The sequence below is a fragment of the Rhipicephalus microplus genome, chromosome 2, assembly GCF_043290135.1.
Source record: "Rhipicephalus microplus isolate Deutch F79 chromosome 2, USDA_Rmic, whole genome shotgun sequence".
In the NCBI taxonomy this organism is placed as follows: domain Eukaryota; kingdom Metazoa; phylum Arthropoda; class Arachnida; order Ixodida; family Ixodidae; genus Rhipicephalus; species Rhipicephalus microplus.
In genome coordinates, this window is record NC_134701.1 from 85,914,793 (window position 1) to 85,940,473 (window position 25,681).

General features: G+C 44.6%; 1 protein-coding gene across 3 annotated transcripts in view; it reads right to left on the reverse strand.

Annotated features, from left to right (window-relative positions):
- Nucleotides 1–22,061, reverse strand: part of LOC119169832 (uncharacterized) — an 80,782-nt gene extending 58,721 nt beyond the window's left edge. Inside the window, exons 1-3 of one of the 3 annotated variants that reach the window (XM_075886605.1) lie at nucleotides 21,846–22,061; nucleotides 21,689–21,770; nucleotides 4,143–4,538 (exon numbers count right to left, since the gene is read on the reverse strand). In XM_075886605.1, coding sequence (XP_075742720.1) covers nucleotides 4,143–4,532 — 390 coding nt within the window. In that variant the 5' untranslated portion in view covers nucleotides 4,533–4,538; nucleotides 21,689–21,770; nucleotides 21,846–22,061. Of the gene's footprint in view, nucleotides 1–4,142; nucleotides 4,539–21,688 lie in introns of all 3 variants that reach the window. The other 2 variants (XM_075886604.1, XM_075886603.1) reach the window with 2 other exon arrangements.
- Nucleotides 22,062–25,681: the final 3,620 nt, after the last annotated feature.

Consider the following 25,681-nt stretch of genomic DNA (forward strand, 5'->3'; position numbering starts at 1 on the left):
CAATAGAATAAAGTCTGCAAACAGTGGTGCAAATGAAGGCATAGGTTGCATTATTTGTGGTCATGGATTGGTCTGTGCTATTTAGGGTAGATATAAATGTAAACAAATTCAACTGCATCGAAAGAGCAGTCGCCGCTGGTAGTGGCCGAAACTAGTGTCGTTCCGTAGCTGTCGCAAAGTAGAACGGCGAGAGTGAACGTGTTGCATGTGTTGTGTAAGCGCATTTACTGCGTTCTCAACAGCCGCCCTATCGAACATCCTCGCGCGGTGGGTGGTCGAATCGTTGGTGGATATGGTGGAAAGAATACTGGATATGGTGGAAATAACAGTGGATATTGTGGAAGCTTCTGCAGCTTCTGCAGCTGTGTTGCAGTCTTGTACTTTGGGACCCTCGTCTGTATATTTTACTCCCTGTAACATCCTTTTATGACATGATAATAAAACTGTTTGATTGATTAATTGATTGATTGATTGATTGATTGTGATAATGGCTGATGACGGCGAGGGTGAAAAATTAATGGCAGACGGTGGTGGGGGTGGTGGCGAGCCAATGGTGGTGACAGTGGAAAATGCCGGCTGATGACGGCGAGAGTGAGAAAAAAACGGCATCATATTCACGCGGTGAATGATGAGTGGGTGAAGCTGGGTCCGCACGCCGCTGCCGCGCCACTTCGGCTTCCCGTTGTCATACTGCAGGGTCCTCGCGGCACTGCCGCGCAGCTTCGTGGGGCGCTTCTGCCTCGCGCGCCCGCACGTCGGGGTCCCTTCTTCGATCACGAGCCGCTGCTGCCGCCCTGCGCGCACGCCGCTCAGCAGCTTTGTCCATCCTCCGTCTCCGAGCCTCTGAATGCGCGCGTGTGCCAAAAGGGTGCTTTATTGTACTATAGAGTGCCCCGTGGCATACGGGGCCGCCAAAGAACACGCGATCGTAGTCGCGCGATCGTCTCTCTCGTTTTGTACGTGTGACGTCAATCCTTTTCTACAAGTAACGCCTTCTAGCGTTACTAGCGTACTACGCCTTACTAGCGTACTAGCGTCCTAGCGTACTACTACGTTACTACGCCTTCTAACGTTACCTCCCTCATTGGCTGGTTCAAGAATTAATGAGGGGCGGTTAGCTGCAACGGGGACGCACAAGCCACGCCATAAGGAGCTTCGCCCCTAAACTGGTGGCAGATGGTGGAGGTGATGACGAGCAAATTGTGGTGAACGTGGGAAATGCCGGTTAATGGTGGCAATGCAAACTGTGTTTTCTGGGTGGCTTGGTGAACAAGCTGCATGACGATGGCGTGATGGAAGCTTGGTGGACGCTCATGGCATGATGAAAAGCGGATGGCAGTGTATAAAACCAATTATTTGTGGTGGTTCACTCTGAAATGTGCAGAGAAATATGTTTATGGTCGAAAGAAATGAACGCTGGTCATAACGCTTTATACCACGTTTTTTTTTCTATTCCTGCTATGTCAACAACGCTTCAATTTTTGTGGAGTGCGGAACGCGGTCGTGAATGTTTACATTTCGTGCACCTACTTGCACCAGTTTGACATGCGCAATGTTTTGCTTTGTTGCGATCCTTAGAAGACAAGAGGTGTCGCTGTCAATAGCAACAGTGAACGTGTTACATTGTCGCCGAGCTCTCGAGAAAAAAATGAGCCCCTTTCAGTGGTAGATCATAATACAGCGGTAACTTGATGTCGCCACGCTAGATACGCAACTCGAATTTCTCGCACACTCCATAACTTGAGCCGTATTTTAATGTTAACAGAGTGCGTGCGACGCTAGAATGCATAAACCTTTACCTTCGACAAGCATCGAGATGAGCCCAGCGAGTGTGACTTCCACCCTTCTGTTTTACCACCATGGTTTTCACCAAAGGTTTTCACCAAAGACCGAACGAGCCATTTCTAGTGTTATCAGTGCTTTTTGGTTTCATAATACACAATTTCGACGAGTACGAATTACAATACAGCAAAGCCGTGGCATCATGTAACTTAGCTAAAGCATTTTTATTGCGTTCGGTGTCTACGCAAGAAGCTACAAACATCAATGCAACGCGGTTAGAGCACTTGCAGCAAACGTGCTCCTCAGCTCACCGGCAGCCGCCGGTCGCACTCGCCAGCACTTCTCTGACTCTTATTGAGAACACAAATTTGTCAATTCATATGCTTACTAATGCAATATGATATCATAGTGTTTCCTGCACACTGCATTCGTTTCGGCCAAGTCGTGTACGTAGTTGTTCATAACGATAGAGCTGCAGCAGTACGACTACGCACGACTATACATGTACGTTACGCGGAAAACATCACAATGAGCAACAAATTCCGTGAGCGTATCTATTGAATGAGCCTGGAGGGGTCAAAGCATGAGCAGATTTCGCCCCTGGGAACGAGTCAGAAACGCACAATAAACTTGACAGTAAGCACCAGTAAACAGTACATGCTCCTCAGTGCACTCGATATTTTTGTTCTTGTGGTTGTGAATTGTAACAAAAACAGCGCTGTTGCCATTATCTGAGTGGTCATTGTTACAGGTAGCAGTTTGCGTTTACTAAATGTGCTCATTATAGTAGCAGGTGCAGATGCCGTCTAGCTCAAGTTTGTGACATACAAAATTTAACTTCAACGGTGAGTTAGCAAGACGACTAGACATTTTACAGCTTTTATTATGTCGGCGTGGCGCCGTGGTTAGTTTGTTCCCTTGAAAATCCAAAGGTTCCAAGCTCAAAACCCCGTGTTCTCTTTTTACGGGTGGTTTCTACATAGCGTCCTATACATTTATTTTTTTAGTGGTACCTCGTCACAGTAGTTCTTACACCGCTTCGCGCTGCAGCATTGCCGGCTTTCCAGAATCCACTAAGCGCCACCATACATGACGTGTTGCCAATATTTCTAGCACCATAATCCACCCAAATGGTGAATGGTGGAATCCACCGTTCCCGTGGCGGACGTTTTTCTCAATTAGGGCACTCGCTTGAAAAAGTGTGATAATGTAGGTCCCCTGTTATTGTTTTGAGTAGCCTTGATGAATTACCATGGTAAGTTAATGAATCTCAAAAACAGAGCCTCTGACGAAGGTGCCCGCCTCGCAGCAATAGACTGGTGACGTGTGCGATAAACATCGCACACATCGGGACCAACCATAATCTGAAGTGGCTGCCTTGACTCAGCATCACACACGCAGGATTTCAGGGCACTAATTTAAAATTGACCTAGCAAATGCTTACAAGTACGTCATACACGCAGATCGCAAAATGTTCGTTGTGACCACAATACCGTTGTTCTTGCAGTTAGTTTCCGCGAATGCCGAAGCTGTCTGGGAGGCCTTGTTTTTTCCTTTTTGTTGTATACTGAGAAAGTAGACACGCATGCATATCCCCATTTGCAGTATATGTAAACGGAAGACAACCGTGAACAGAGCAATCCATAATGCGCAATGAAATGGTACAGAACACAAGAAGCGAGAGATATATCGAGAATGCAACTGCGAAGGCTAAAATCACCAGGTACGTTCTGGCGGATAAAGCGTGCTTCTTACCACTGTTCGTAAACGCTTGTGTATGCTCTTCATCGCTTTAGCATCAAGTTGCAGCACTCCGAAACAATTGAAACTTCTTTTTTGTTGTACAGGCAGTTCACTTTGATAAGCTTACAACTTTTCTGAATCGAGGTCAGATTGACGGAAGAAGCTTGCCAAGTTCTCGATTTTCGAGAAACCATGCTTCAACACTAACGAAAGAGGTGGGCGATTGCATGCTCGCTTGCGGACTGCTCACTTCACAATGCCCAGTTATGGCCAGCGTGGTGATTAGGGCGCTGGTGGTGGCGTTTTTTGCATCACCACCTTGGCAGAGTCTGACGTCCATAGAAACCCGCGCCGAGAGTAGGAGTCATGGTAAAGTTGTTCGTATGACGCTTTCTACGAACATAAAGTGATAGACTGCCACGAAACAAAACTCATGGGTGGAGAAATATTTGCAAAAATATGGTGAACACACGCACAATCAATCAGTAGTAGACTTTTCTTTTTAAGTTAGATTTCATGAGGACGTTCATTCTTATGAGAGCGCGTGAGTGCATGTTCATTTTCACAAAATTTTACAGTTTACAAAGCTTCCTATATCCAATCGCTTGCCAACATACCTCAAGAATGTCGATGCAGCGGTGATTAGCCACGATGCAGTAGAGGATCATCACTGCTTTTACCATTCGGAACCCGGATCCGATGGTCAGTTCAAGATAAATGCTTCTGTAGCAGCGCACCGCAATTCTGCCGGGAGCTACTTCCGTCACTTCAGCCCCTAAGTAGTAGAGCAGCTCATTCAGTGTCGGGAGAAGCTTCACGAGGTGACAGACCCTGGTCTCGCTTGCGGAGCAAAATTCAGGCAGGGGCACGTGCGACCCATTGTGCTCTATTTCACCGCTTTCCACTACGTATTTTGCGAGTAGAAATACATCGTGCCTCCCGTGATATTGCGAGTCTAGGTGAAAAGCCTTTTGCAGAAAAGAATCCCATATGGAGGCTTCCGCCATGGAATCCTGAAAAGAAAAAAAAATATGTAAGCACTTTCAGTCCCAAGCATCCAATAATGCAAATGCTATTGACAAAACTTACACACAAAAAATTAAATGAGATCTGTAAAGTGAATGATGATGACGGAGGAAAGCTCCTACATTAAGAAGTGTTAATAGTTGACTTAAGATTTTTACGAGTTGTAGACTTTATGTACGTAAAGTTGGGGTTCGCATTTCGCTTTTAACGGCACTGCTTTGTGATTGCAGAATGAGAAAGATAGCGGTGTTTCAATCATGTCTATTTGAAAGTTCGCAAACACTCGGTCAATACACTCATCCTGGATGTTGGTTGGTTGGTTGTTAGACAAACAAGCATATCGAACAAACATTTCTGGGAACACAACATCTTGCCAGTAGCAGCTGCCTTTAGTATACGCCGTATCCTAAACCTAGACTTATGACACGTCCCCCTTGCCTGCATATGGTCTACGTTTTATTATGAGTGCGCTGTGCACACTCTGTATACCATCTTCACAACAGCTGTGTTTCGGCACGCGGGAACCTACGCCGATGACGGAAAAGGCGAGAGTTTGAAGTGCTCCTTTTTTAAACATTCAGCTAAGTGTTTGGGTAATGATGAATAATTTATTAATAATTTATCTGTATTTGAACAACAATATTACCAGAAAGTGACGCTAGAGATGTTACCTATGATTGAAAGGTATTTTCAAGTCTAGCGTGGTGGATTGCTGTGTCGTTTCTTAAATTGTGAGCAGAATCAGTGCCTTACTTCAGCTTCGGTCTTAACGCACGAAACTGGAGAAGCATGGAAGATATGTTAAAATAGGAGAGAAGCCGAGCTTAGCTACGCAGGGCAGCGACAGTAGACGTATAGGAGAAGGATGAATCAGTATCGTGTGTCGTACGCCTAGGTGTCAGCCAGTATTTCCCACAGCTGACCCTGGGGATCTACGCTGAGCAGCATTGTCTTCCTCTGCTCGTTGTTACGTTATTCTTGGTGCCAGCTATCTTGGCCACCATCTCCAAGGTATTGAAAAAAAAGTCACGCTTATTTATTGCCATGAAAATAGTAAAACTCTAGAATATTTAGAGAGAAAAAAGTTTTTGGTCTCCTAGGTGGCTTTGAAATTTTTTGAAATATCAGCGTGGTGCTTTTATGAGAAGCTTTATTATAAAAAGAATTTCTTTCAACCAAAATTGTTTCATACAATAGAAAGAAACCATTTTTTTCATATTTAGCTTTGTATTATTGAGCATTGTATGAATACCTAAAATATGAATACGCTACTCGTCAAAAAGTACATTATGCGTTAAACGCGAATTTCGACCCCTCAGCTTGCTAAACTTAGCGAGAAAAAGCTATGCATTTCAGGAAGTTCTCAGTTTTACCACGTACAGACGCAATTTACACCACGTGCTGCTCCACTGAAAAAATGTGGGCAAAGAAGAAGATTGCCTGAAGTTTCAAGCTTTTTTTTCAGTAAAACTTCAAAAATTAAGGGTTTTGAAAATGCATTCAACGCAAGGTATAGCTTTCGTAAAGAATGTGTTCATTACTCATACATTCATACAGGCGCATTATTGAAAAGGAAAAATGAAAAGATGTAACAATTTGGCTATATCATTCATCGCTTCTATGACAAAAAAATTGCACAAATATTACTGAGCTCTATACAAATGAAACACTTTTTTTCTTAATAAGCGAACCGTATTTCGTATTGAAACAAGCAGCAATACTTTTAGAACAAATTTCGTTCTGAACAACACCCCAACGACATTCCACAAGATTCGGAAGGCACCCTTGGACTAACTTTTTTCTTTCTTTCTGAAATATTCCTATCAATTTGCAGTTCGCCATTCTATGAATCAGGGGGTTTTCTTTTTTTCTTTTTTTTTTGCTCGAATACACTTAGGATGGTCACTAAATGGCTGGGACGTTTGGCGTGAAACGATTCTTACTATATTAGCTTCACCTTCTCCGACCGGCTTCACCTCCTCCGACCGGCTTCGGAGAAGCGCACAAGTTCTCATGCATCCGCCATTATATAATTTATACCTGTCGGCGTACTCACCTAGCTTATAGTAGTTATAGACCACCAGGTTCGGTGGCTGTCAAGTTTCGCCCGGAGGCGTGGGGTGTCATTCCGTGGTGCAGTCAAGCAAAACAAGGTACTTCAATGAAGTCGTAGAAAAGCCGAGGTGACTTTCGTCAATAAGGACATTGCGATGACATTGCATTGCTGAGTAACTCGGGGGACAAATTGCAACTCATGATTGCGGAGTTAGACAAGGAGAGCAGAAAGGTGGGTCTTAAAATTAATCTGCAGAAAACGAAAGTAACGTACAACAACCTCGGCAAGGAGGAGCGCTTCGAGATAGGTAATAGTGCACTTGAAGTTGTAAAAGACTATGTCTACTTAGGGCAGGTAATAACCGCAGAGCCGAACCACGAGATTGAAGTAACTAGAAGAATAAGAATGGGGTGGAGCACATTCAGCAAGCACTCTCAAATTGTGACAGGTAGATTGCCACTATCCTTCAAGAGGAAGGTATATAACAGCTGTATCTTGCCGGTACTTAGCTACGGAGCAGAAACCTGGAGACTTACAAAGAGGGTTCAGCTTAAATTGAGGACGACGCAGCGAGCAGTTTAAAGAAAAATGGTAGGTGTAACCTTAAGAGACAAGAAGAGAGCAGAGTGGATTAGGGAACAAACGGGGGTTAAGGATATCATAGCTGAAATCAAGAAGAAGAAACGGACATGGGCAGGGCATGTAGCGCGTAGACAGGATAACCGCTGGTCATTAAGGGTAACGGACTGGATTCTCAGAGAAGGGAAGCGGGTTAGGGGGAGACAGAAGGTTAGGTGGGCAGATGAGATTAAGAAGTTTGCGGGTATAAATTGGCAGCAGCAAGCACAGGACCGGGTTAACTGGCAGAACATGGGAGAGGCCTTTGACCTGCAGTAGACGTAGTCAGGCTGATGATGATGATGATGATGATGATGATGATGATATGACATAATGCTACAACATCACTAAGAAAAATAACTGGCAGATCCCAGGTACAGTGGAAATCTATGGTATGCGAAGCACGAATGAGTAAGGCTGATATGTCACTTTAAAATCAGCCCAAGGTTACGAGGCGAACGTAAATCATGAAGTACATGACTTCAGTGTCATGATTATCATGTTTGGAGGTGTCATTTACCTTCCTTGTCTATACACGCCAAGTGATACCAAATTTTCTACATGTCGAGCTAGCGAAGCGGCTGTGAGCACGGCTTGAGTTCAGCATGCGATGTTTTGCATGACATGCATGTCATGATTATCATTATTGGACGCGTAATTTATCTCCATCGTTCATTCACGTCACGTACCAAATTCGGTATATGTCGAGCTAGCGAAACAGCCGCGAGCAAATCAAAAGTGTGGCGTGTAGTCATGTTTTACATGACACACTTCTCATGATTATCATGTTTGCACAAGACATATACCTTCGTCATTCATTCACGACCCGTAATACCATATTCGGTATATGTGCGGTGAGCGAAATGGTTGCGAGCAGACTGTGAGCTTAGCATGTAGTCATTTTTTACATAGCACGCATATCATGATTACTATGTTTGATTGATATGTGGAGTTTAACGTGCCAAAGCCACCATATGATTACGAGAGACGCTGTAGTGAAGGGCTCCGGATATTTGGACCACCTGGGGTTCTTTAACGTGCACCCAAATCTGAGCGCACGGGCCTACAACATTACCGCCTCCATCGGAAATGCAGCCGCCGTAGCCGGGATTTGAACCAGCGTCCTGCGGGTCAGCAGCCGAATACCTTAGCCACTAGACCACTGCAGCGGGGCATGATTACCATGTTTAGCCATGTCGTGTGCCTTCGTTGGCTATTCACGTCACGTCATACCATATTTGGTATATAAGGAGCTAGTGAAACGGCCGCGAGTGCGCTATCAGCGTAGCATGTAGTCATATCTCAATGACAAGCATGTCATGATTATCTTATTGGCACTAGTCTCATACTTTCCTCATCCATTCACGTCACGTGATAACAAATTTAGTATATGTGAAGCTAGCGAAAGGGCCACGATCTCATCATGAGCGTGGTATATTATCATATTCTTACATGACACACATGCCATAATGATCATGTTTGCCCCAGTCATATACCTATCCTTTCATTCACGTCCCGTAATAAGAAATTTGGTAATTGTTAAGCTAGCGAAACGACTGCGAGCGCATCATGAGCGAGGCAAGTAGCCATGATTTCTACGTTAGGGTCTGTCATTTATGCCTGCCACGCAGTCTTGTCATACCATACCATACCATAATACCATAATATGTCATGTGAATGAAACCACCGCAAGAGTAACAAGACCATGAAATGTTAATAATTACATTCATGACATATTTTTGCTTTTCTTGTTATGACTGGTTAGTTATGCTCGTCATACAGTTATAATATGTCATACCATTCTTGCTATCAATGTCATTATCAAACCGGCTAGAAGAGCTAAAAGTCGTAGGTGGCTAGGCAGGCAGACAGACAGACAGACAGACAGACACCCTCAAAGTCACCGAAGTTTGATAAGAAGTGCTTCACGTTATACAATAAATGAAATTCATCATTGCCGGAGTTTGAACATCAAGTTCAGGTACCTAACCAATAGGCTGAACATCGACGTTCTTGAAATGTGAATATATCTTAATACGCCCGTGATGCACCTCGATGCGCAACAATTATAAAAAGAACACACATTCTGTGAAAGTCTCCGTCAATTTACTGAAAATGTAATGAAGGTCCTCAGTAGGACCAGGTATGAAGCCGACCTGTAGGACTCTTATACACATCAAAAAAAAAGTAGTTGTGGCTTAACTCGGCAAGTCAGAAGCCACTGTAGGTATTACATCCACGCATTCTTCATATAAGAAGCCTCAAAATTATGTGTGGTGGCCGAAAGTGGACGCCGACATTGAGGACAAGGTGAAAGTGTGCGGCACATACCATGCATAAAAATCAGATTCCTTCAAGCCCCTGTGCACCACTGGGAGAGAACAAGGACACCGTGGTCACGCCTGCTTGTAGATTTCGCTGAGCCGTTTCAAGAGGAAGTCTTCTTCATTGCTGTAGACTTTTTCTCTAAGTGGCTGGAGGTGATTCTGGTGTATTCCATGTCAAGTTCCACTGTCGTGAGGTAACTGCACAGCCTCTTAGGGATTCACGTAGTGCCTGACACCATTGTATCAGACAATGCAGCACAGTTCCTGTCTGATCAGTTTTGACACTTTTCAGAGGACGGCCTGAATCAGCACGTCACGTTCACGCCTTCTCTTCCAGCATCCGATGAACAGGCAGAGTGAATGTTCAGAACTAATGACTCTTTCGAACGGATTATGTAAGGCAACTGGGACTGACGTCTAAAGAGTTCCATGCTTCACCAGCATGTCACTCCATGCACTGCAGATCTACTGATCAGTCGCCATGCCAAGACATTTCTAGACAGATTGCACCCCGACAGGATGAGCGACGGCTATAGCCAGACTGCACTGAATGAGAGCAATGACTAGCGTGCAGTTCTGTTTTCGGGGGCGGAGTGTTCAGGGCAGGTATTGCTGAGGTGGTGGGCCAGCGTCATACCGATTTCGCACACCTGACGGCCGCAAACTGCAAGACATCTAAACCAGATGCGGCACCACTATGTGGACTTCGAGCTTGCTGGGCAGCCTCAGGTTTGCAACTCCGCCATGGCGAGACACTCATTGACAGAGATCAAACCGGTTCTCGCAGTTCTCGTCATTTCAGGTACCATCTTATTTAAATGACATCCTGAGAATCCCAAAGCAGGGGGAAGGAACAATTGATTATTCCGTTGCCTGCCCGGCAGCAAGGTAGCCTTGTTGAATGCGGCAGGTAGTCCTGGCTGCCACCTTTTCCTCGGCTGTCATAAAGAAGTAGAAAATGCTTCCAGCTCTCCTCTGTCTAGCCACCGGCGCGAGCAATACACAGCACTAGCACTTCGCGCACATTGTGAAAAAATTGACCTAACTGCGTGACTCGAGATACACCATGTCTAAAACCATTTTGTTTGGGGCTAATAAAGGAATTAGTGCTGTTGCAAGTCATATTTTTGCTGTATACAATGAGTTCAATAGTTCATTATAAGATTCTTTTTTAGGGATATTTGTAATTGCATATTGCCAAGGACCCGATTGAGTGATATGTGGGGTTGAACGTTCCATGATATCATTTGATTACGAGAGACGCTGTTGTGGAGGGCTCCGGAAATTTCGATCACCTGGGGGGCTTTAATGTGCGCCCAAATCTGAGCACACAGGCCTACAGCATTTCCGCCTCCATCGAAAATGCAGCCGCCGCAGCCAGGCTTTGATCTCACTACCTGCGAGTGAGCAGCCGAGTACCTTAGCCACTAGACCACCACAGCGGGGCCCAGGGCCCCGATTTGTGAATCAGCACAACACAAACCAATTTCTACTCATTTGGAAGGCAGCCTGTGAACAGTGATGTCGAGTACATCACTTTTATTATGTTAAAATACGTTGTGCGCACAACATTAGAAGGCCGTATGAGTCCATCAAGGACGGCTGCTTTTCAAGGCTCCAACTGTTCACCGTTGCAGCGATCCCGCCTTCATTAATAACTGTCTTCTATATCTTGTATATGTACATTGCTAGGAAAATATTGTAGCTCATACAACACTTTTAAATGAGAAACAGCAGCAAAAAAGGTAATAAAAGAACGGGCTTTATTAAGGCTATCATTTCGTTGCTTTGCCTAAGTGGTTGTATACAGATCTTATCCTTTCCTTTAAGCCAAATATTTTCGAAATTTCTTCGATTTTATTTGCTACCGCCTGTTGAAAGAATCAAAACAGATTGGCTTTGCTTCCATCGTTTTCTTTTGTAATTCCTGTAGTTTTTCTGTGAATGAGAAAGCTTCACTTTTTTTTTAAGTTAGCTATAATCTGTCTTTTTTGTCTTTTATTTGCAAGTCAGCGCAGTGTGGCTTTGAATCAGGGCTTGCTTAGAGCACACTGAGTTATCTGAATCTGTGACGATACATACTTGTCGCTTGGCTCCAAAGTTTTCGTTTGAAAGGATATCTAGTAATCGAGCACTCTGGAAGTTTCAGAAAAGAGTTCACACTCTTTCCAAAATTATTGTAGTGCTGAACCAATAGGAGTATTAATGGGTTGCTCGTAATTGTAGTTTTTTTTTGGCCGGTTGGTGTCAAATATACGTTTGCTTAAGTTAGGTCAATTTCGCCCTATCACATCATCTCTTTTACTGTGCATTACTAGTATTAAGGTCACACAATAAGGCCGATTGGTTCAGAATAAATTTAAGATGTTACTTTTTATTCATGGTTGAGTGACCATTTTTTGTCCCCAGTTGAATGCGGCAAATTAGAATTTTCTGATTACGAAGTAGTCTGCTTGAACCATCTTTATTGTTTTAGTGAATGCAAGCATGACATCGACTCAGGTCTTAGGACACCTGGGAAACCTCTGGGATTATCGTACAAGGATATTTTTCCCAGATGCATCATTACTGTGGTGACCAATTCGGTAGTCAATTCCAGTATTGGAATGAATCTTGGCAGTGCGACTAACACGCCTTTCAGTGTCCATTAAGAGGGGAAGTACATTCAAAGTTTAGTAAATGACAATGCGTGAATAAAGGCATTGCCTACGCTTTAAACAAAAATATACCCAGCTGGGAGGAATCGGGAAAAGATTCGCCTGCTCTGCTCCGGTGACCTCACTTGAACCGGATTGTACTGGAGCAAATATAATCGTTTTCCACCGTTTTAATCCGGTGATCGCCGGATGAAGGAAACAGGAAGACAAAGGGGCCAATATTCCGATTATGCTGCCGTCGTTCCTCCGGTGACGCTCCCGTGCATCGCTTTTGCCTCGGTGGATGCTCCCCAATTGTTCGGGTCATCGCTCACTGGCATTCATTGGCTGTTAGAGCAGTGACGTAGGCAGCCTCACCACCAGAAGGCCATTTCCCACAAACCAACATGGCACACACCAAGCCGATTCAGTGACGATTGTGCGAAGTGTTCGGCCGCGTTGGAGAAAAGCAAATCGTTCTGAGCACATTCTGGATATCACAAGCGACAAGCAGCAACGAAAGTTATCAACGACAGAAAGAAGTTTTGTGAACGGCAATCGTGTGATGGTTCCTGGCAGTGAACGACACATTGTGATCTTGCGAGTGTTCAGCGACGCGGCGGTTGCTGGTGTGGCGAAAAAATCCTGAGTCAGCTCTCTCTGAATTACCTGTGTTATTCTTGTCAGGTATACTGCTATGATTAGACAACGTTGGCTTGATAAACCAATCATGTGATCATTATTTGGACAATTTCACAAGACGTCAGTGGAAAATCAGCAGAATTCTGATATTGCGTTGTTTGGAATACACGTTTTTTTTTTCAATATTAATTCGGTTAAGCAAAACGGAGAGGTAAGCGAGTTGGTACTGATTCATTATGGCGTAAATGTAGCCCGAAAAAAGAAGCAAACACCACAAACGCTTGTGGTTGTTCACTTTCTTGTACTCGTCCTGTTTTGCGCAGCATTAACACCATAATACCTTCGGTAAATTGAATCGAGTCGCTGTAATATTTGGAGCGCTGATGAGATATGCAACAGTAGAAAAGGTCATAGTTCTAGGTTCATTGTATAAACCGTTAATAATTGTTAGAGGTAAACCTAACTGGTTCAATTATATTTTTCGTCTTGTCAGTACACATAAACGGTAACATTTGTACGCTTTCAATATCAATAAATGCCTCGTCAAGGTCTACGACTGCGTATAAATTATTTTGATGGAATAATTAGGCTGAAATAAATAACCCTGAATAACAAATCAATGTTATCTCTTTGTAAATGTAGTGAAATGAGGTAGGACATTGTAAATGGTCCAGACTTTTAGAATGCCTACACGCACGCATGCTTGCGAAAAAGTTAATTTGGTTGGGTAAATAGTATCTGAAATATTAATCTACAAGTATACTAGGCTCTTCACAGAACATGGTGCTTTCAGGAAAACAAAGGAGGGGCGAAACAAACTGGCAATTCTGGAGACGAGGAATGCAAAAAAAAAAGGGGTTGCTTGGCAGAACGAGTCGTGCAGCGCTCGACGTTTCTGTGAAAGGAGGGGGGGGGGAGACGTAGCAAAGTTAACCCATACGACATCCCGGCTTAACATTCAAAGACAGAGGGGACATTGTAGTGAAAGAAAAAGAGAAAAAAGAAGCCACCCATTCGAAAAACTAGCCATACTTTCTGTGTTGATAATGGGAGAGACTACTATCCTTGCTGGTGCGCTTTTTTGTCCTCTTTTCAGTCGTGCTGCCGTGGCTGTGGCTGCAGTTTTTTTTTCTGGGGGGAAAGGGAGGAGAGCAGAAGACGGGAGTGCGAACCGAACAGTGCTGAGACGTAGTGTTGACCTGGAAAATCCAACGACACTGGCTTCTGTAGAGAAGGAGGGAAAGAACATTTCTTCAAGCCAGGGACGCTCGTCGTGAAGCTTGCGCGTGCATCACCTTCTGTGACCTCCGAACGTGTTTACAGACCTTTCAGTTAAGTAAACTGGTCTGCCTGCCCTTATTTCTGTGAAAATGCAGTTGGTATAGGTGGCTTATAGTTTGTGCCTTTATTGCTTATTTACTTGTTTACGTTGTAGGAACTTTTTCCTATTTTGTGCTTTAAGCTGTTCGTCTTGAACAAGTACATTCTCGTATAATAACTACTTTGAAAAATGTTCACAACGACAACTACCAAAATGGAGCGGGCAGTGCAAATTCAAAAAAATATAAAAATGCCATCTTATGTCAAAAATTATTTTACAAAGAAGATGAAGCTAGGCTTTTCTAAAAGACCGCCCGCAACCATGCATAGAGTAAGGTCGCACTTTGCTTGAAGTATGGCGATGAACACGCGCTAAAATGCGGCTCTAATAATCAGAATTATTTGATGAAATTAGGAAATTATCTGGAGGGGCATTGCTGATGCCGTCTACAAGATTACTGAAATAAAAATATTTTAGTAAAAAAATTGCGTATTATAGTTTCAGCAAAAGCAGAGCTATCAATTTAAAAATTTCTAGGAAACTTTGCCCCGTTGTCGTAGTCGAGAGTTCGACGGAATGCCGTCTGGTCAGGTAAAGGCATTGTTGAATAAAACAGGTCACTGACCAATGTCAAAAAAAACAATGACGTTTCGGGACCCGTACGGATCCCTTGTTCACAATGGAATGACGGCTGAGCAACAGGTTCTTATGTAACGTTGAGCGCATGACGCAATGTCCGGGAGTACACGTGGTTTAGTGTGCCAGATGATCTATTCATTGTGTTACTTGCCGTCTGATTGATTAGTGATTCAAGGTTCAGTCTGGTTGTAAAATTCTTCTCCGTGGCCAAGGTGCGTGCGTTGTCCCAGCTTATCTCGTGGCCCGTCTTCTCGGCATACTCTGCGAGTGCATTTGTCACTGTGTGGCCCTTGGTGACGTCATTCTTGTGTTGCATCAGACGTCTGCAGTAATTTCAACTCGAGCCAATGTACACTGATTCGCAATCGGCTCATGGTATCTTGTAGACCACACCAGGAAAGTGTTGCCGAGGGAGAGGATCCTTCACAATTAGCAACTCAGGCTTAAGCTTGCTTGCTGGAACATGCGCGATCTATACACCACGTTTTCTGAATAGACGGGCTAGGGCTTCGCTTACACTTCGAATATAAGAAATCGATGCACGCTATTGCGTAGACGATGTGTTATGCATGGCTTGACTAGTTGACTGCAGTTTATGCATGACGTATTTAGTTGTTTTCCTAATAAAAATCTTGGGGTATTCATTCCTGATCAGGTCATCTTCAATGGTCCGGAGCTCCTCCTGCAGGCTTCTTTCATCGGAACAAGTGCGAATCGCTCGTTGAACTAAAGACCGAATCACTGAGCGTTTGTGGGCTACCGGGTGGACTGACTCATAGTCGAGGTATCTACTGGAGTGTGTTGGCTTTCGGTACACACCGAAGGCGAGGCCTGTGGGAGTACGTTTTACAACTGCATCCAAGAAAGGGAGGCAACCGTCTTTTTCTTCTTCTACAGTAAACTTGATGGAAGTCTCGACGCCATTTAGGCAGTCAAGGAAAGCTTGGACGTCTTTCTTCTTTATCACGCAGAAGCAGTCGTCGACGTGTCTCAGAAAAACCTTGGGTCTCGGCTGAAATGTTCCCAATGCTTTCTGCTCAATTGCTTCCATTGTGATATTTGCAGTTGTGACCGAAATCGATGCTCCCATTGCGGTACCGAAAACTTGCCTGTAGAATTCACCCTTGTACGAGAAGTAAGTGTTGGATAGGCAGAACCGTAACAAGGTGCACAGCTCGGTGACGTGGAACGGTGTGCGATCGGCCAATGTCGTGTCCTTGTGAAGCAATTTTCTGGAAGTGTCTACAGCAAGGTCGACGGGAACACTTGTGAAGAGGGAGCAGCCATCAAATTAAACCAGTATTTCGTCGACATCCACAGTGATACTCTTCATTTTGCTTATGAAGTCATTGGTGTTCCGGAGGTTAGTTTCAGTCTTGCCTGCAAGGGGAGCCAGGATGCCGTGAAGATACTTTGAGAGGCTGTACAGAGTTGACCTAGTGAAATCTACTGTGGGTCTTAGAGGCGTTCCGCTTTTGTGAATCTTCGGTAAACCGTATATCGCTGGAGCAGAACCATTGGTGCACAGTAGCTGGAAGTATAATCTTTTTGCTGATGCAGGAAACGTCTGAAAAAAAAAACACTTACCTACACTTACTTCTCGTACAAGGGTGAATTCTACAGGCAAGTTTTCGGTACCGCAATGGGAGCATCGATTTCGGTCACAACTGCAAATATCACAATGGAAGCAATTGAGCAGAAAGCATTGGGAACATTTCAGCCGAGACCCAAGGTTTTTCTGAGACACGTCGACGACTGCTTCTGCGTGATAAAGAAGAAAGACGTCCAAGCTTTCCTTGACTGCCTAAATGGCGTCGAGACTTCCATCAAGTTTACTGTAGAAGAAGAAAAAGACGGTTGCCTCCCTTTCTTGGATGCAGTTGTAAAACGTACTCCCACAGGCCTCGCCTTCGATGTGTACCGAAAGCCAACACACTCCAGTAGATACCTCGACTATGAGTCAGTCCACCCGGTAGCCCACAAACGCTCAGTGATTCGGTCTTTAGTTCAACGAGCGATTCGCACTTGTTCCAATGAAAGAAGCCTGCAGGAGGAGCTCCGGACCATTGAAGATGACCTGATCAGGAATGAATACCCCAAGATTTTTATTAGGAAAACAACTAAATACGTCATGCATAAACTGCAGTCAACTAGTCAAGCCATGCATAACACATCGTCTACGCAATAGCGTGCATCGATTTCTTATATTCGAAGTGTAAGCGAAGCCCTAGCCCGTCTATTCAGAAAACGTGCTGTATAGATCGCGCATGTTCCAGCAAGCAAGCTTAAGCCTGAGTTGCTAAATGTGAAGGATCCTCTCCCTCGGCAACACTTTCCTGGTGTGGTCTACAAGATACCATGAGCCGATTGCGAATCAGTGTACATTGGCTCGAGTTGAAATTACTGCAGACGTCTGATGCAACACAAGAATGACGTCGCCAAGGGCCACACAGTGACAAATGCACTCGCAGAGCATGCCGAGAAGACGGGCCACGAGATAAGCTGGGACAACGCACGCATCTTGGCCACGGAGAAGAATTTTACAACCAGACTGAACCTCGAATCACTAATCAATCAGACGGCAAGTAACACAATGAATAGATCATCTGGCACACTAAACCACGTGTACTCCCGGACATTGCGTCATGCGCTCAACGTTACATAAGAACCTGTTGCTCAGCCGTCATTCCATTGTGAACAAGGGATCCGTACGGGTCGCGAAAGGTCATTGTTTTTTTTTGAAATTGCTCAGTGACCCGTTTTATTCATTTTCGCCCAGTTTTGAAGTTTGTTCGCGTAAGGGAGGTGTGTTTTTTTCATGTTCCAGCTGTCTCACGCCAGATTACATCGTATGTAATTCTTGATTTTGAACGCTCATCTTGTCTTTGTGTGCGTGTGCATGCGTGAGTATTCGTGTGTGGCGTGTGTGCGTGCGTGCGCTTCCGTGGTCAGTTTCACAAGTACTTCTCATAGACTCACAGACTGTATGTTGTACGTAGCTCAATTTCTGTGCCTCTAGCAAGATTTGCAGTTCTGTGGAGTAATTTTTTTGCTAAAATATGCAGGAAGCATACAGCTCAACCCTTGCGTCATGAATGAATGTGATGGATGGTCATTCGGGAATGGTGAGGAGTTGTTCTCGGTGGCCAGGCTTTCTTCGTTTGTCGTGCATTGTTTTTTCATGATTATAGGAATCATTTTGAAGCATTGCGCTTCAAGCTTCAGTGCTGTTGATTTCATATTATCTGTCCTATTATGTTTTGTTTTTGGTGTTTTTTTCATGTTCGTTTATTCATGTCTGCTTTTCCCAAATGGTGGGTAATCATTCAGAATTGTCGTCTTGTTTGGAATAAAACAAATAAAAAAACTCGAGTGTTTCATTGAATTTTTTTGCAACAGCTATATGGACAAGAATACACAGTACATATACAGTGTTTCGATGAGAATAGAGACATCCTTCATTTAATCAATGCATGAAATGATCAGCATACAATAAATAAAGAGCGGAGCAAACACTTTAAAAAGTACTGGTCCAACCTACTGAAATTAGGTCCGGACAAAGTGAGTACACTTGTAAAATACTGCGGAAGTACCACACAAAATCTCCAAATAGCCGGAGTGAAAAACCCGCGAAGAATGCTCCGGAGGTGCCACGTAATCGGTCCAGCCAGGCGGAGGAAAATGCCAGTAAAAAGTACTCCGGCGGCGCCACGCAATTGCTGCGTCAGCCGGAGTGAAATATTTTTTTTAAATACTCCGGGTGCGCCACGCAATTTCTCCTTCGTGCCGGAGCAAACGTTTTGCTCCGGATGTCCAAAGCGAAAATTACTCCGAATAGGGGGGACGCTAGAGGACAAGCGTTTTACTCTGACCTCGGAGTATTTTTTTACAGTGATACACAAGCAACGGCACAAGCGTTGCCTGAATTTTGTTTCTCATGATGCACTGCAGTTGTAACAACGGTTTAAAATTTGGGAGTGAATTCGGCCTTTCATACTTACAATGCTAAGGCAGATGCTGAAATAATTGATTCATTGAGTGTAAAGCCGCCCGACGCCTGTTACAGTAAAATCTAGTATATTTGACCCACTATATTTCAGATGATTGCCTAATTTTTGGCTTGTACTCTGGTTCCAGGTAACTTATGCATCGTTTAGTACAATGAAACTCTTTGATTCGGTCACGTTTGTCCGAAACCCAATTATCTCGGGTCATCCGTGCAGTGCAGCGGGAATGTAGGGGCTGCCATTATACGCGACCTAAAAAAACGAGAACAGCGTTTTCAGGGAACGGAAACGATGTGGCACTTTGTGCGTCACTATCTTCATCAGTTAGTGACCGTGGTATTGTGGACATGCGGATCCGGCAAACAACAGTTTCGTTTAAACTTGGTGTAATGCGCACATTGTAACAAACCTCAGACATTCAGCCGCCATCGGCATGCTGTTCTAAGACTTTTCTGCTACAACACAATCCACAAATGATCAGTTGCCTTTTCTTCTTAGCTCACAGGTATCTAGTTTCCCATGTGCGTGGTCATGGTGCTGGTACTTTGTAAGACATGGAGGCACAGTGAGTTTCGGCACGGTGTAATATGGCTATAGATACAATGTATAAATGGTATATTATGACTATAGATACAATGAGAGAGAAGTCAGAGAATGGTTCTGATTTCATCTTTATACTGCTTAATGTGAAATATACCTACAGGATCTGTGTAGTCAAAAAAACAGTAAAAATGTATTGGTTTAAAAATATGCCTACTGTCAAAAGCGCGTTACAATACATACATAAATATACGGTTTATTGGTGTAAGAGACATTCGTTTACTCTTTTCGTGACATGTTTGATAACTTGGCAAATGCGGACACCATTTTGCGGTCCCGCGAAAACCTAGTCAACAAGCTTTTCTTGTCTATTTAAAAGGGTATGAACTTGAACTGGTTGGCGTGGCTTCACAACACGAAACAGCACCGGCTAACGGGACAAAAAAGATGCGATTAGGCGCCGATGAAAACATCCGCGCTTTCTTTTTTTAGGCTCAAGTACAACGCTTTTTTTTGTGAGGCAAACGACAAATGTTACGTACCGACAAGTCCATGAATACGCAATGTTTAAATGTGAACATTCTCATTTAGTACGATTGACGATGAACTGACACACAATAGCCCAGTAGATTGAGTTGTGGATGCTTCGTAGACTTTCCGGGGGAGACATCCACGTTAATCGTGCCAGATGCGCGTGTGTCCCAAATGAGGAGTGCATCCACACTCGGTAAATAAATTGCCATATTTCGTCCAGATTTGGTCTTGAGGCTACTCTTGCGCTTTTGTTACCGGTCGCTAATGCAACCACCTACCTGCCCGATGTAAAGGCTATCGCGAAATGTACCTAAAAATGACTTCAGTGTTGAGGTCCCCAAACGGCGTTGCGTGTAACTTCTCTAAAATGGAAGGATTCGGTCTTGCGCCATTCTTTTTCATAATTCAGTCTGCCAGCGTGAGTGTGAATTCACAGCGCCAGTCGAACTGGATTTGATAAGTGCTCTCACCAAATGCTTTTTCTGATCACGTCTTCCATAGCGAATATCTGCCGAGTCGATCCGAAGAGTACTCAAGTATTACTGCTATGAAAAGAAAAACTGCTGCGGTCACAATATTGCAGCAGATTCTGCATGCCGGACACCAGGTGAAGGGTAAGTTACTGATAAGAAATACGCTGACATACTGCTGAGAAGTCAGAAGCATCTAGTCATGTGTTTCGAACAGTGAGCATGTACAAAAAATTGAAATTAACTGCGCCCGCTCTGAGAGCGCACAGGCAACCGATTAAGGCGGGGAGGTGCCTTCGGCGTAGCCCTGTGGTCAACCGGCGCGTATGTAGAGGGTTTGTACTCGAAAAGAAAATTGTGGTAAATTCTCGATGCTGACTGAGAAGTTTGCGGGCTAAGCGCATCCAATTTGACCGCTTACACAGAATGCTGCGACATTTTTTTCATCGTGTGTCACGCTCGACAAACGTTGAAAACATATTTCAAGTACGAGCAAAACTTTTTTCAGACGCCCACGACCTTCTTCGACAACGACTTACGTGCCATGCCAATTGATTGATTGATTTGTGCGTTTTAACGTCCCAAAACCACTATTTCATTATGAGAGACGCCATAGTGGAGGGCTCTGGAAATTTTGACCACCTGGGGTTCTTTAACGTGCACCCAAATCTGAGTACACGGGCCTACAACATTTCCACCTCCATCGGAAATGCAGCCGCCAAAGCCGGGATTTGATCCCGCGACCTGCGGGTCAGCCACCGAGTAAATTAGCCACTAGACCACCGTGGCGGGACTTACGTGCCTTGAACTTTCTTTGTCTAGCGTGGTTTGCCATTTACTCCCAGATGGCAATCTATGGGTGCGATTTCTGCTTGTGTTATTTGCGACTGAAGGAGAGCAATAGCAAAGTTTTTGAAGAAAGTAAAACACGGCCACATGACTAACGCTCACTGTGAAAGGCACTCTTGCGCTGTGGAAATTCTATTTAAAAGGTTTCTGAACGCGTGAAACAGTTCATTAAGTTCACTGGTGTTTAGCAAGTAAATATCCAAGTTGCTGAGTGATAAGGCACACGCAAGTGCACTTGAGTTTACTCTGTTTTGCGAGATGAGTGTATTCAACCATCACTGCCATGAAACACGTAAACGGCATTGGTAAGGGTGCACAAAACAACCTATTTACAGCGGCAACAGTTCTTGTAAATCAAGAAGAAACTCCAGCCACGTCTCTTTTATCACGTATTTCGAAGAGTGTAACTGACGACGATGCTTCTCGCGAAAAGTAACCGCCACAACACTACACCTAGCATTTGTATATGTGTCAGTAGAAACGGCGTCTTCTACTTACCTCTTGAAAGTGTGGTGGGCGTGAACTGTTGCCACGTCGTTCCTAGAATTTCAGGGGCGGCCTTTGCAGCTAGGCAATAAAACTGAACGATGAAGCAGAAGGTGTCAGCGTGGCACCATGGAAGAAAAGATTGGCCTTGCATACCACCAGCACCTACCACCAAACAGCCTCGGGAAGCGTCAGATTGTCTCAGTCCAGGATGGCCTTGAAGGCATTTTCGCATTTTTAGCTATGTCGACTGAGCGCCGTCCACATGTTGTCTCAGCACTTCGCAGTGGCGATAATACACGAGAGCGGCAACAGTCTGCGCATGCGCTGGAAGTGTCGCCGTAACTTACTACGGTGTCTCTTTCAAAACGACGTGATACATATCATAGTGTGTGGGTTAGTTGTTTAACAAAATTTCAATTTGGAAAGGAAAAGCTGCTCGATGAAAAACAGGTTGGTCGACGAGACTGGCGTTGTTGTAATTCACGCACCCGTCGTAATTGAAATTGCATTTGGAGAGGCGTGTGCAACGCCTATGGTTGTCCTCATTTGCAGGCTTTTCTTTAGCCTGGCGCAGATGCTTTGGAATAGCGTTTAACCTCGGTAAACTGAAACTTGTAAATCCTACATAGATCTCCACTAGCTCAGAGTGAATAAACTTAGCGGGTGGCGTGGAAACGCATGCAAATTTCGAAAAGTATAGGACTGGTGCTTTAACCTAGGATCATTAATGTATTACGCATGTAAAATGGCGAACAACCAAGGTGAATTGATACGCAAGCTCACAGTATTTCATTTCAGTACGTTTATTAAAATTGTGGAATATCTTCGCATGTGTTCTATAAATAGGCATAGTCACCATTGGTCCTATGCCATAATTTGGCACCCCCCCTCCCCAATCAACTGAACGATGCTATATTGCAGCAGCACCTGGAGGCCCTCTTCCACTCACTAGAATAAACCAGTGTGTTGCCGGCTGGCACTCAGGATCAAACTCGGCAGCCCCCGCATTTGCATAAGCACGGGCAGGTTTCTGCATCAGCGGGAGCAAAGTCTCACCGCAGCGCCCCCCCCCCCCCCCCTCACTCCCACTAGTTGCTGATTGAAAAAAAAATGCTCCGCCATAGACACAACAGCCTGCCAAGTTTCCCACCTTTCTGGGGGCGAATGCATAAACTGCTCTTGCATTTCTCCGTCGAAGGTCCTCAGTCGCCATTCTTATTAAAAAAATACATGCACAGTTGTAATCCCAGCTGCGCGTTAAATAATGGTGTGAAATGTGTGATCGGGTTCAGGTACAGTGCTTAAAATAGTGTGTTAAAAATGGAAGATGTCACGTACAGTGGCAATCGATGATATGCGAAGCGCGAATGAGAAATGTTGATATATCACTTTAAAATCACAACAATGTGACGAGGTGGGGGCAAAAGATGCCATAATTGGTTCCGTATCATGATTATCATGTTTGGATGTGTCGTTTACCTTCGTCATCTATTCATGTCACGTGATACCAAATTAGTATATGTGGAGCTAGCGAAACAGCCGCGAGCACGCTATGAGCGTGATATATTGCCATGTTGATACATGACACGCGTGTCAGGAGTATCATGTTTGCACCAGTCGTATATTTCGTCATTCATTGGCGTCACGTAACACCAAGTTTGTTATATGTGGAGCTAGCAAAATGGCCGCGAGCGCACCATGAAGGGCCCTATATTATACCCCTATGTAGCGTTGAAGCGCGCACATGTTGGGCACAGCGACGCTACGTTAGCAAAACGTGAGCACTCTATATTCTGACGCCAGGCGCAACCAGTGTCCGTCGGCGCGGCCCGACGGCAACCAGTGTGAAATGCGACATGCTGGATTCGTGCCGATTCGTTACTCAGACAACACTGTGTCTCCGTCTTTTCGTGACGGAAGGACGCTGGACGCGCTAAAACATGCATGCGTCAAAGGAACGCAGTGCTGCGTGTGCCTGCGAGTATATGGCAGGACCGGCGCCTGGAATGGCAACGCCGGCGTGACGCGACGAAATGAACACCGGCGAGCACGCGCACTCCGTCACGTCGAAATCTATTGGCGCCCTCACTGTGGCATGTAGTCATGTTCTCACATGACACAAATCTCATGATTGTCATGTTTACGCCAGTCACATACCATCGTCCTCCATTGGCGTCACGTAATACCAAACTTGGCATATGTGAAGCTAGCGAAACGGTGGCGAGCGCATCATTAGTGTGGCCTGTAGTGAAGTTGTTACATGACACGCACATGTCGTGATTATCATGTTTGGATTCGTATTGACGTATGTCGTCCGTTCGCGTCACGTAATACTGAGTATGGTACATGTGAAGCTTACGAAAAGGCCATGAGCGCATCGTGAGCGAAGCACGTAGTCACGTTGTTACATGACGCACATCTCATGTTTAAAAGTTGGCACCAGTATCATACCTTCGTCCTCCATTCACGACCCGTAATACCGAGTTTTCTATAAGTGAAGCTAGCGAAATTGCTGCCAGCGCATCATGAGCGTGGCATGTAGTCTTGTTGTTACACGAGACGCATCAAATTATTATCATGTTTGCACCAGTCACATACCTTCGTCAACCATTCACGTACCATATTACCGAATTTAGTATATGTGACGCTTGTGAAACGGCCACGAGCGCATCATGAGCGTGGCTTGTAGTCATGTTTTTACATGACACACACGTCATGATTTTAATGTTAGGGTCTATCGCTTGTGTTCGCCAAGCAATCATGCCATACCATACCAGTCTTGCAATGTTATGTGAACGAAACTTCAGCAAGTGCTGCAGGACCATGAAAAGTAGGTTATGGCATTCATGACATAAATGTCATGATTTTCATGTTATGGCTAGTCAAATATGTTCTTCATACAGTCATGTTATGTCACACCAAGCTTGGTATTGATACCATTATGCAAAGAGCCAGGAGACCTAAAAGTCGTTGGTGGCTTGATAGATAGATAGATAGATAGATAGATAGATAGATAGATAGATAGATAGATAGATAGATAGATAGATAGATAGATAGATAGATAGATAACAGTTCGCTAAGAAATGTATCGCGTTTAAAAAGAAAAACATAGCACATCCAGCAACCTCTATAAAACGAAAGTGAAACGACTCACAGAAGTAGCTTAGTCCTGACAGTACTTTATGCAATGTTTATTGGTGTTTAACAGCTAAGACAAACACTGTTCTTAGTAATGGCATCCACGTGGGCGCTTAGTGATACATCTCCAACGCGACGACTAAAGTCCATGAATAATCATTGATTATAATTTGAACATGTCATTGTGGTCTTGGTTGCTTCTAGTAGCTCTAGTAAATGATGTTGAGAGCGGAACTGAAGAAAGCCTTGTGACAGCCTGTAGAGCAGACTGATTGTACGCCATATTTTGGCTACGTCCACCGATTACTGGCAAGAGTTATAGAACGCCACTGCCTGATTAGCGGAAAACGAAACGCTCGATGCCTCTTCCCTATTGGCCAGCTGCGTTGGTTTTTTTGTTGTTATTTTTTGCGTGGCGAGCGTAAAGGTGTATTCACACGCGAGGCAAAACTCCTGCTTTTCCGAGGACCGAACGGTCACCTGACTGGTTCCAGCCGAGGAAACATCGGACGCGTCGCATAAACACATTCGGACCGTGGCTCACGGAATCCGCGTGCATGCTCTCGAATTACGCGCTTTCGCGCTTCTCTTCCTAGAGCGGCTGGTACAAATGTGCACTCTGAGATGGAGCGCTGTTTGAAACAACGTTTGTGCGCGAGCATGTGCGCGAGGCATTGCGATCCGTGGTGCGAGCAGAGGAGGCAAGACGGGGCGAGGATAGAGAGTCCTCATAGCTTTTGCGTCATGTGATGCGCTGTCCACTGTGGACATTCCTCCTCCATCCGTTCCTGTGAATCCAGTTTAAGCGGGAGCGCGGTGGAGTGTAATCCAGGCGAAGCAAGCACGTTGCTCTATGCGTTCCAC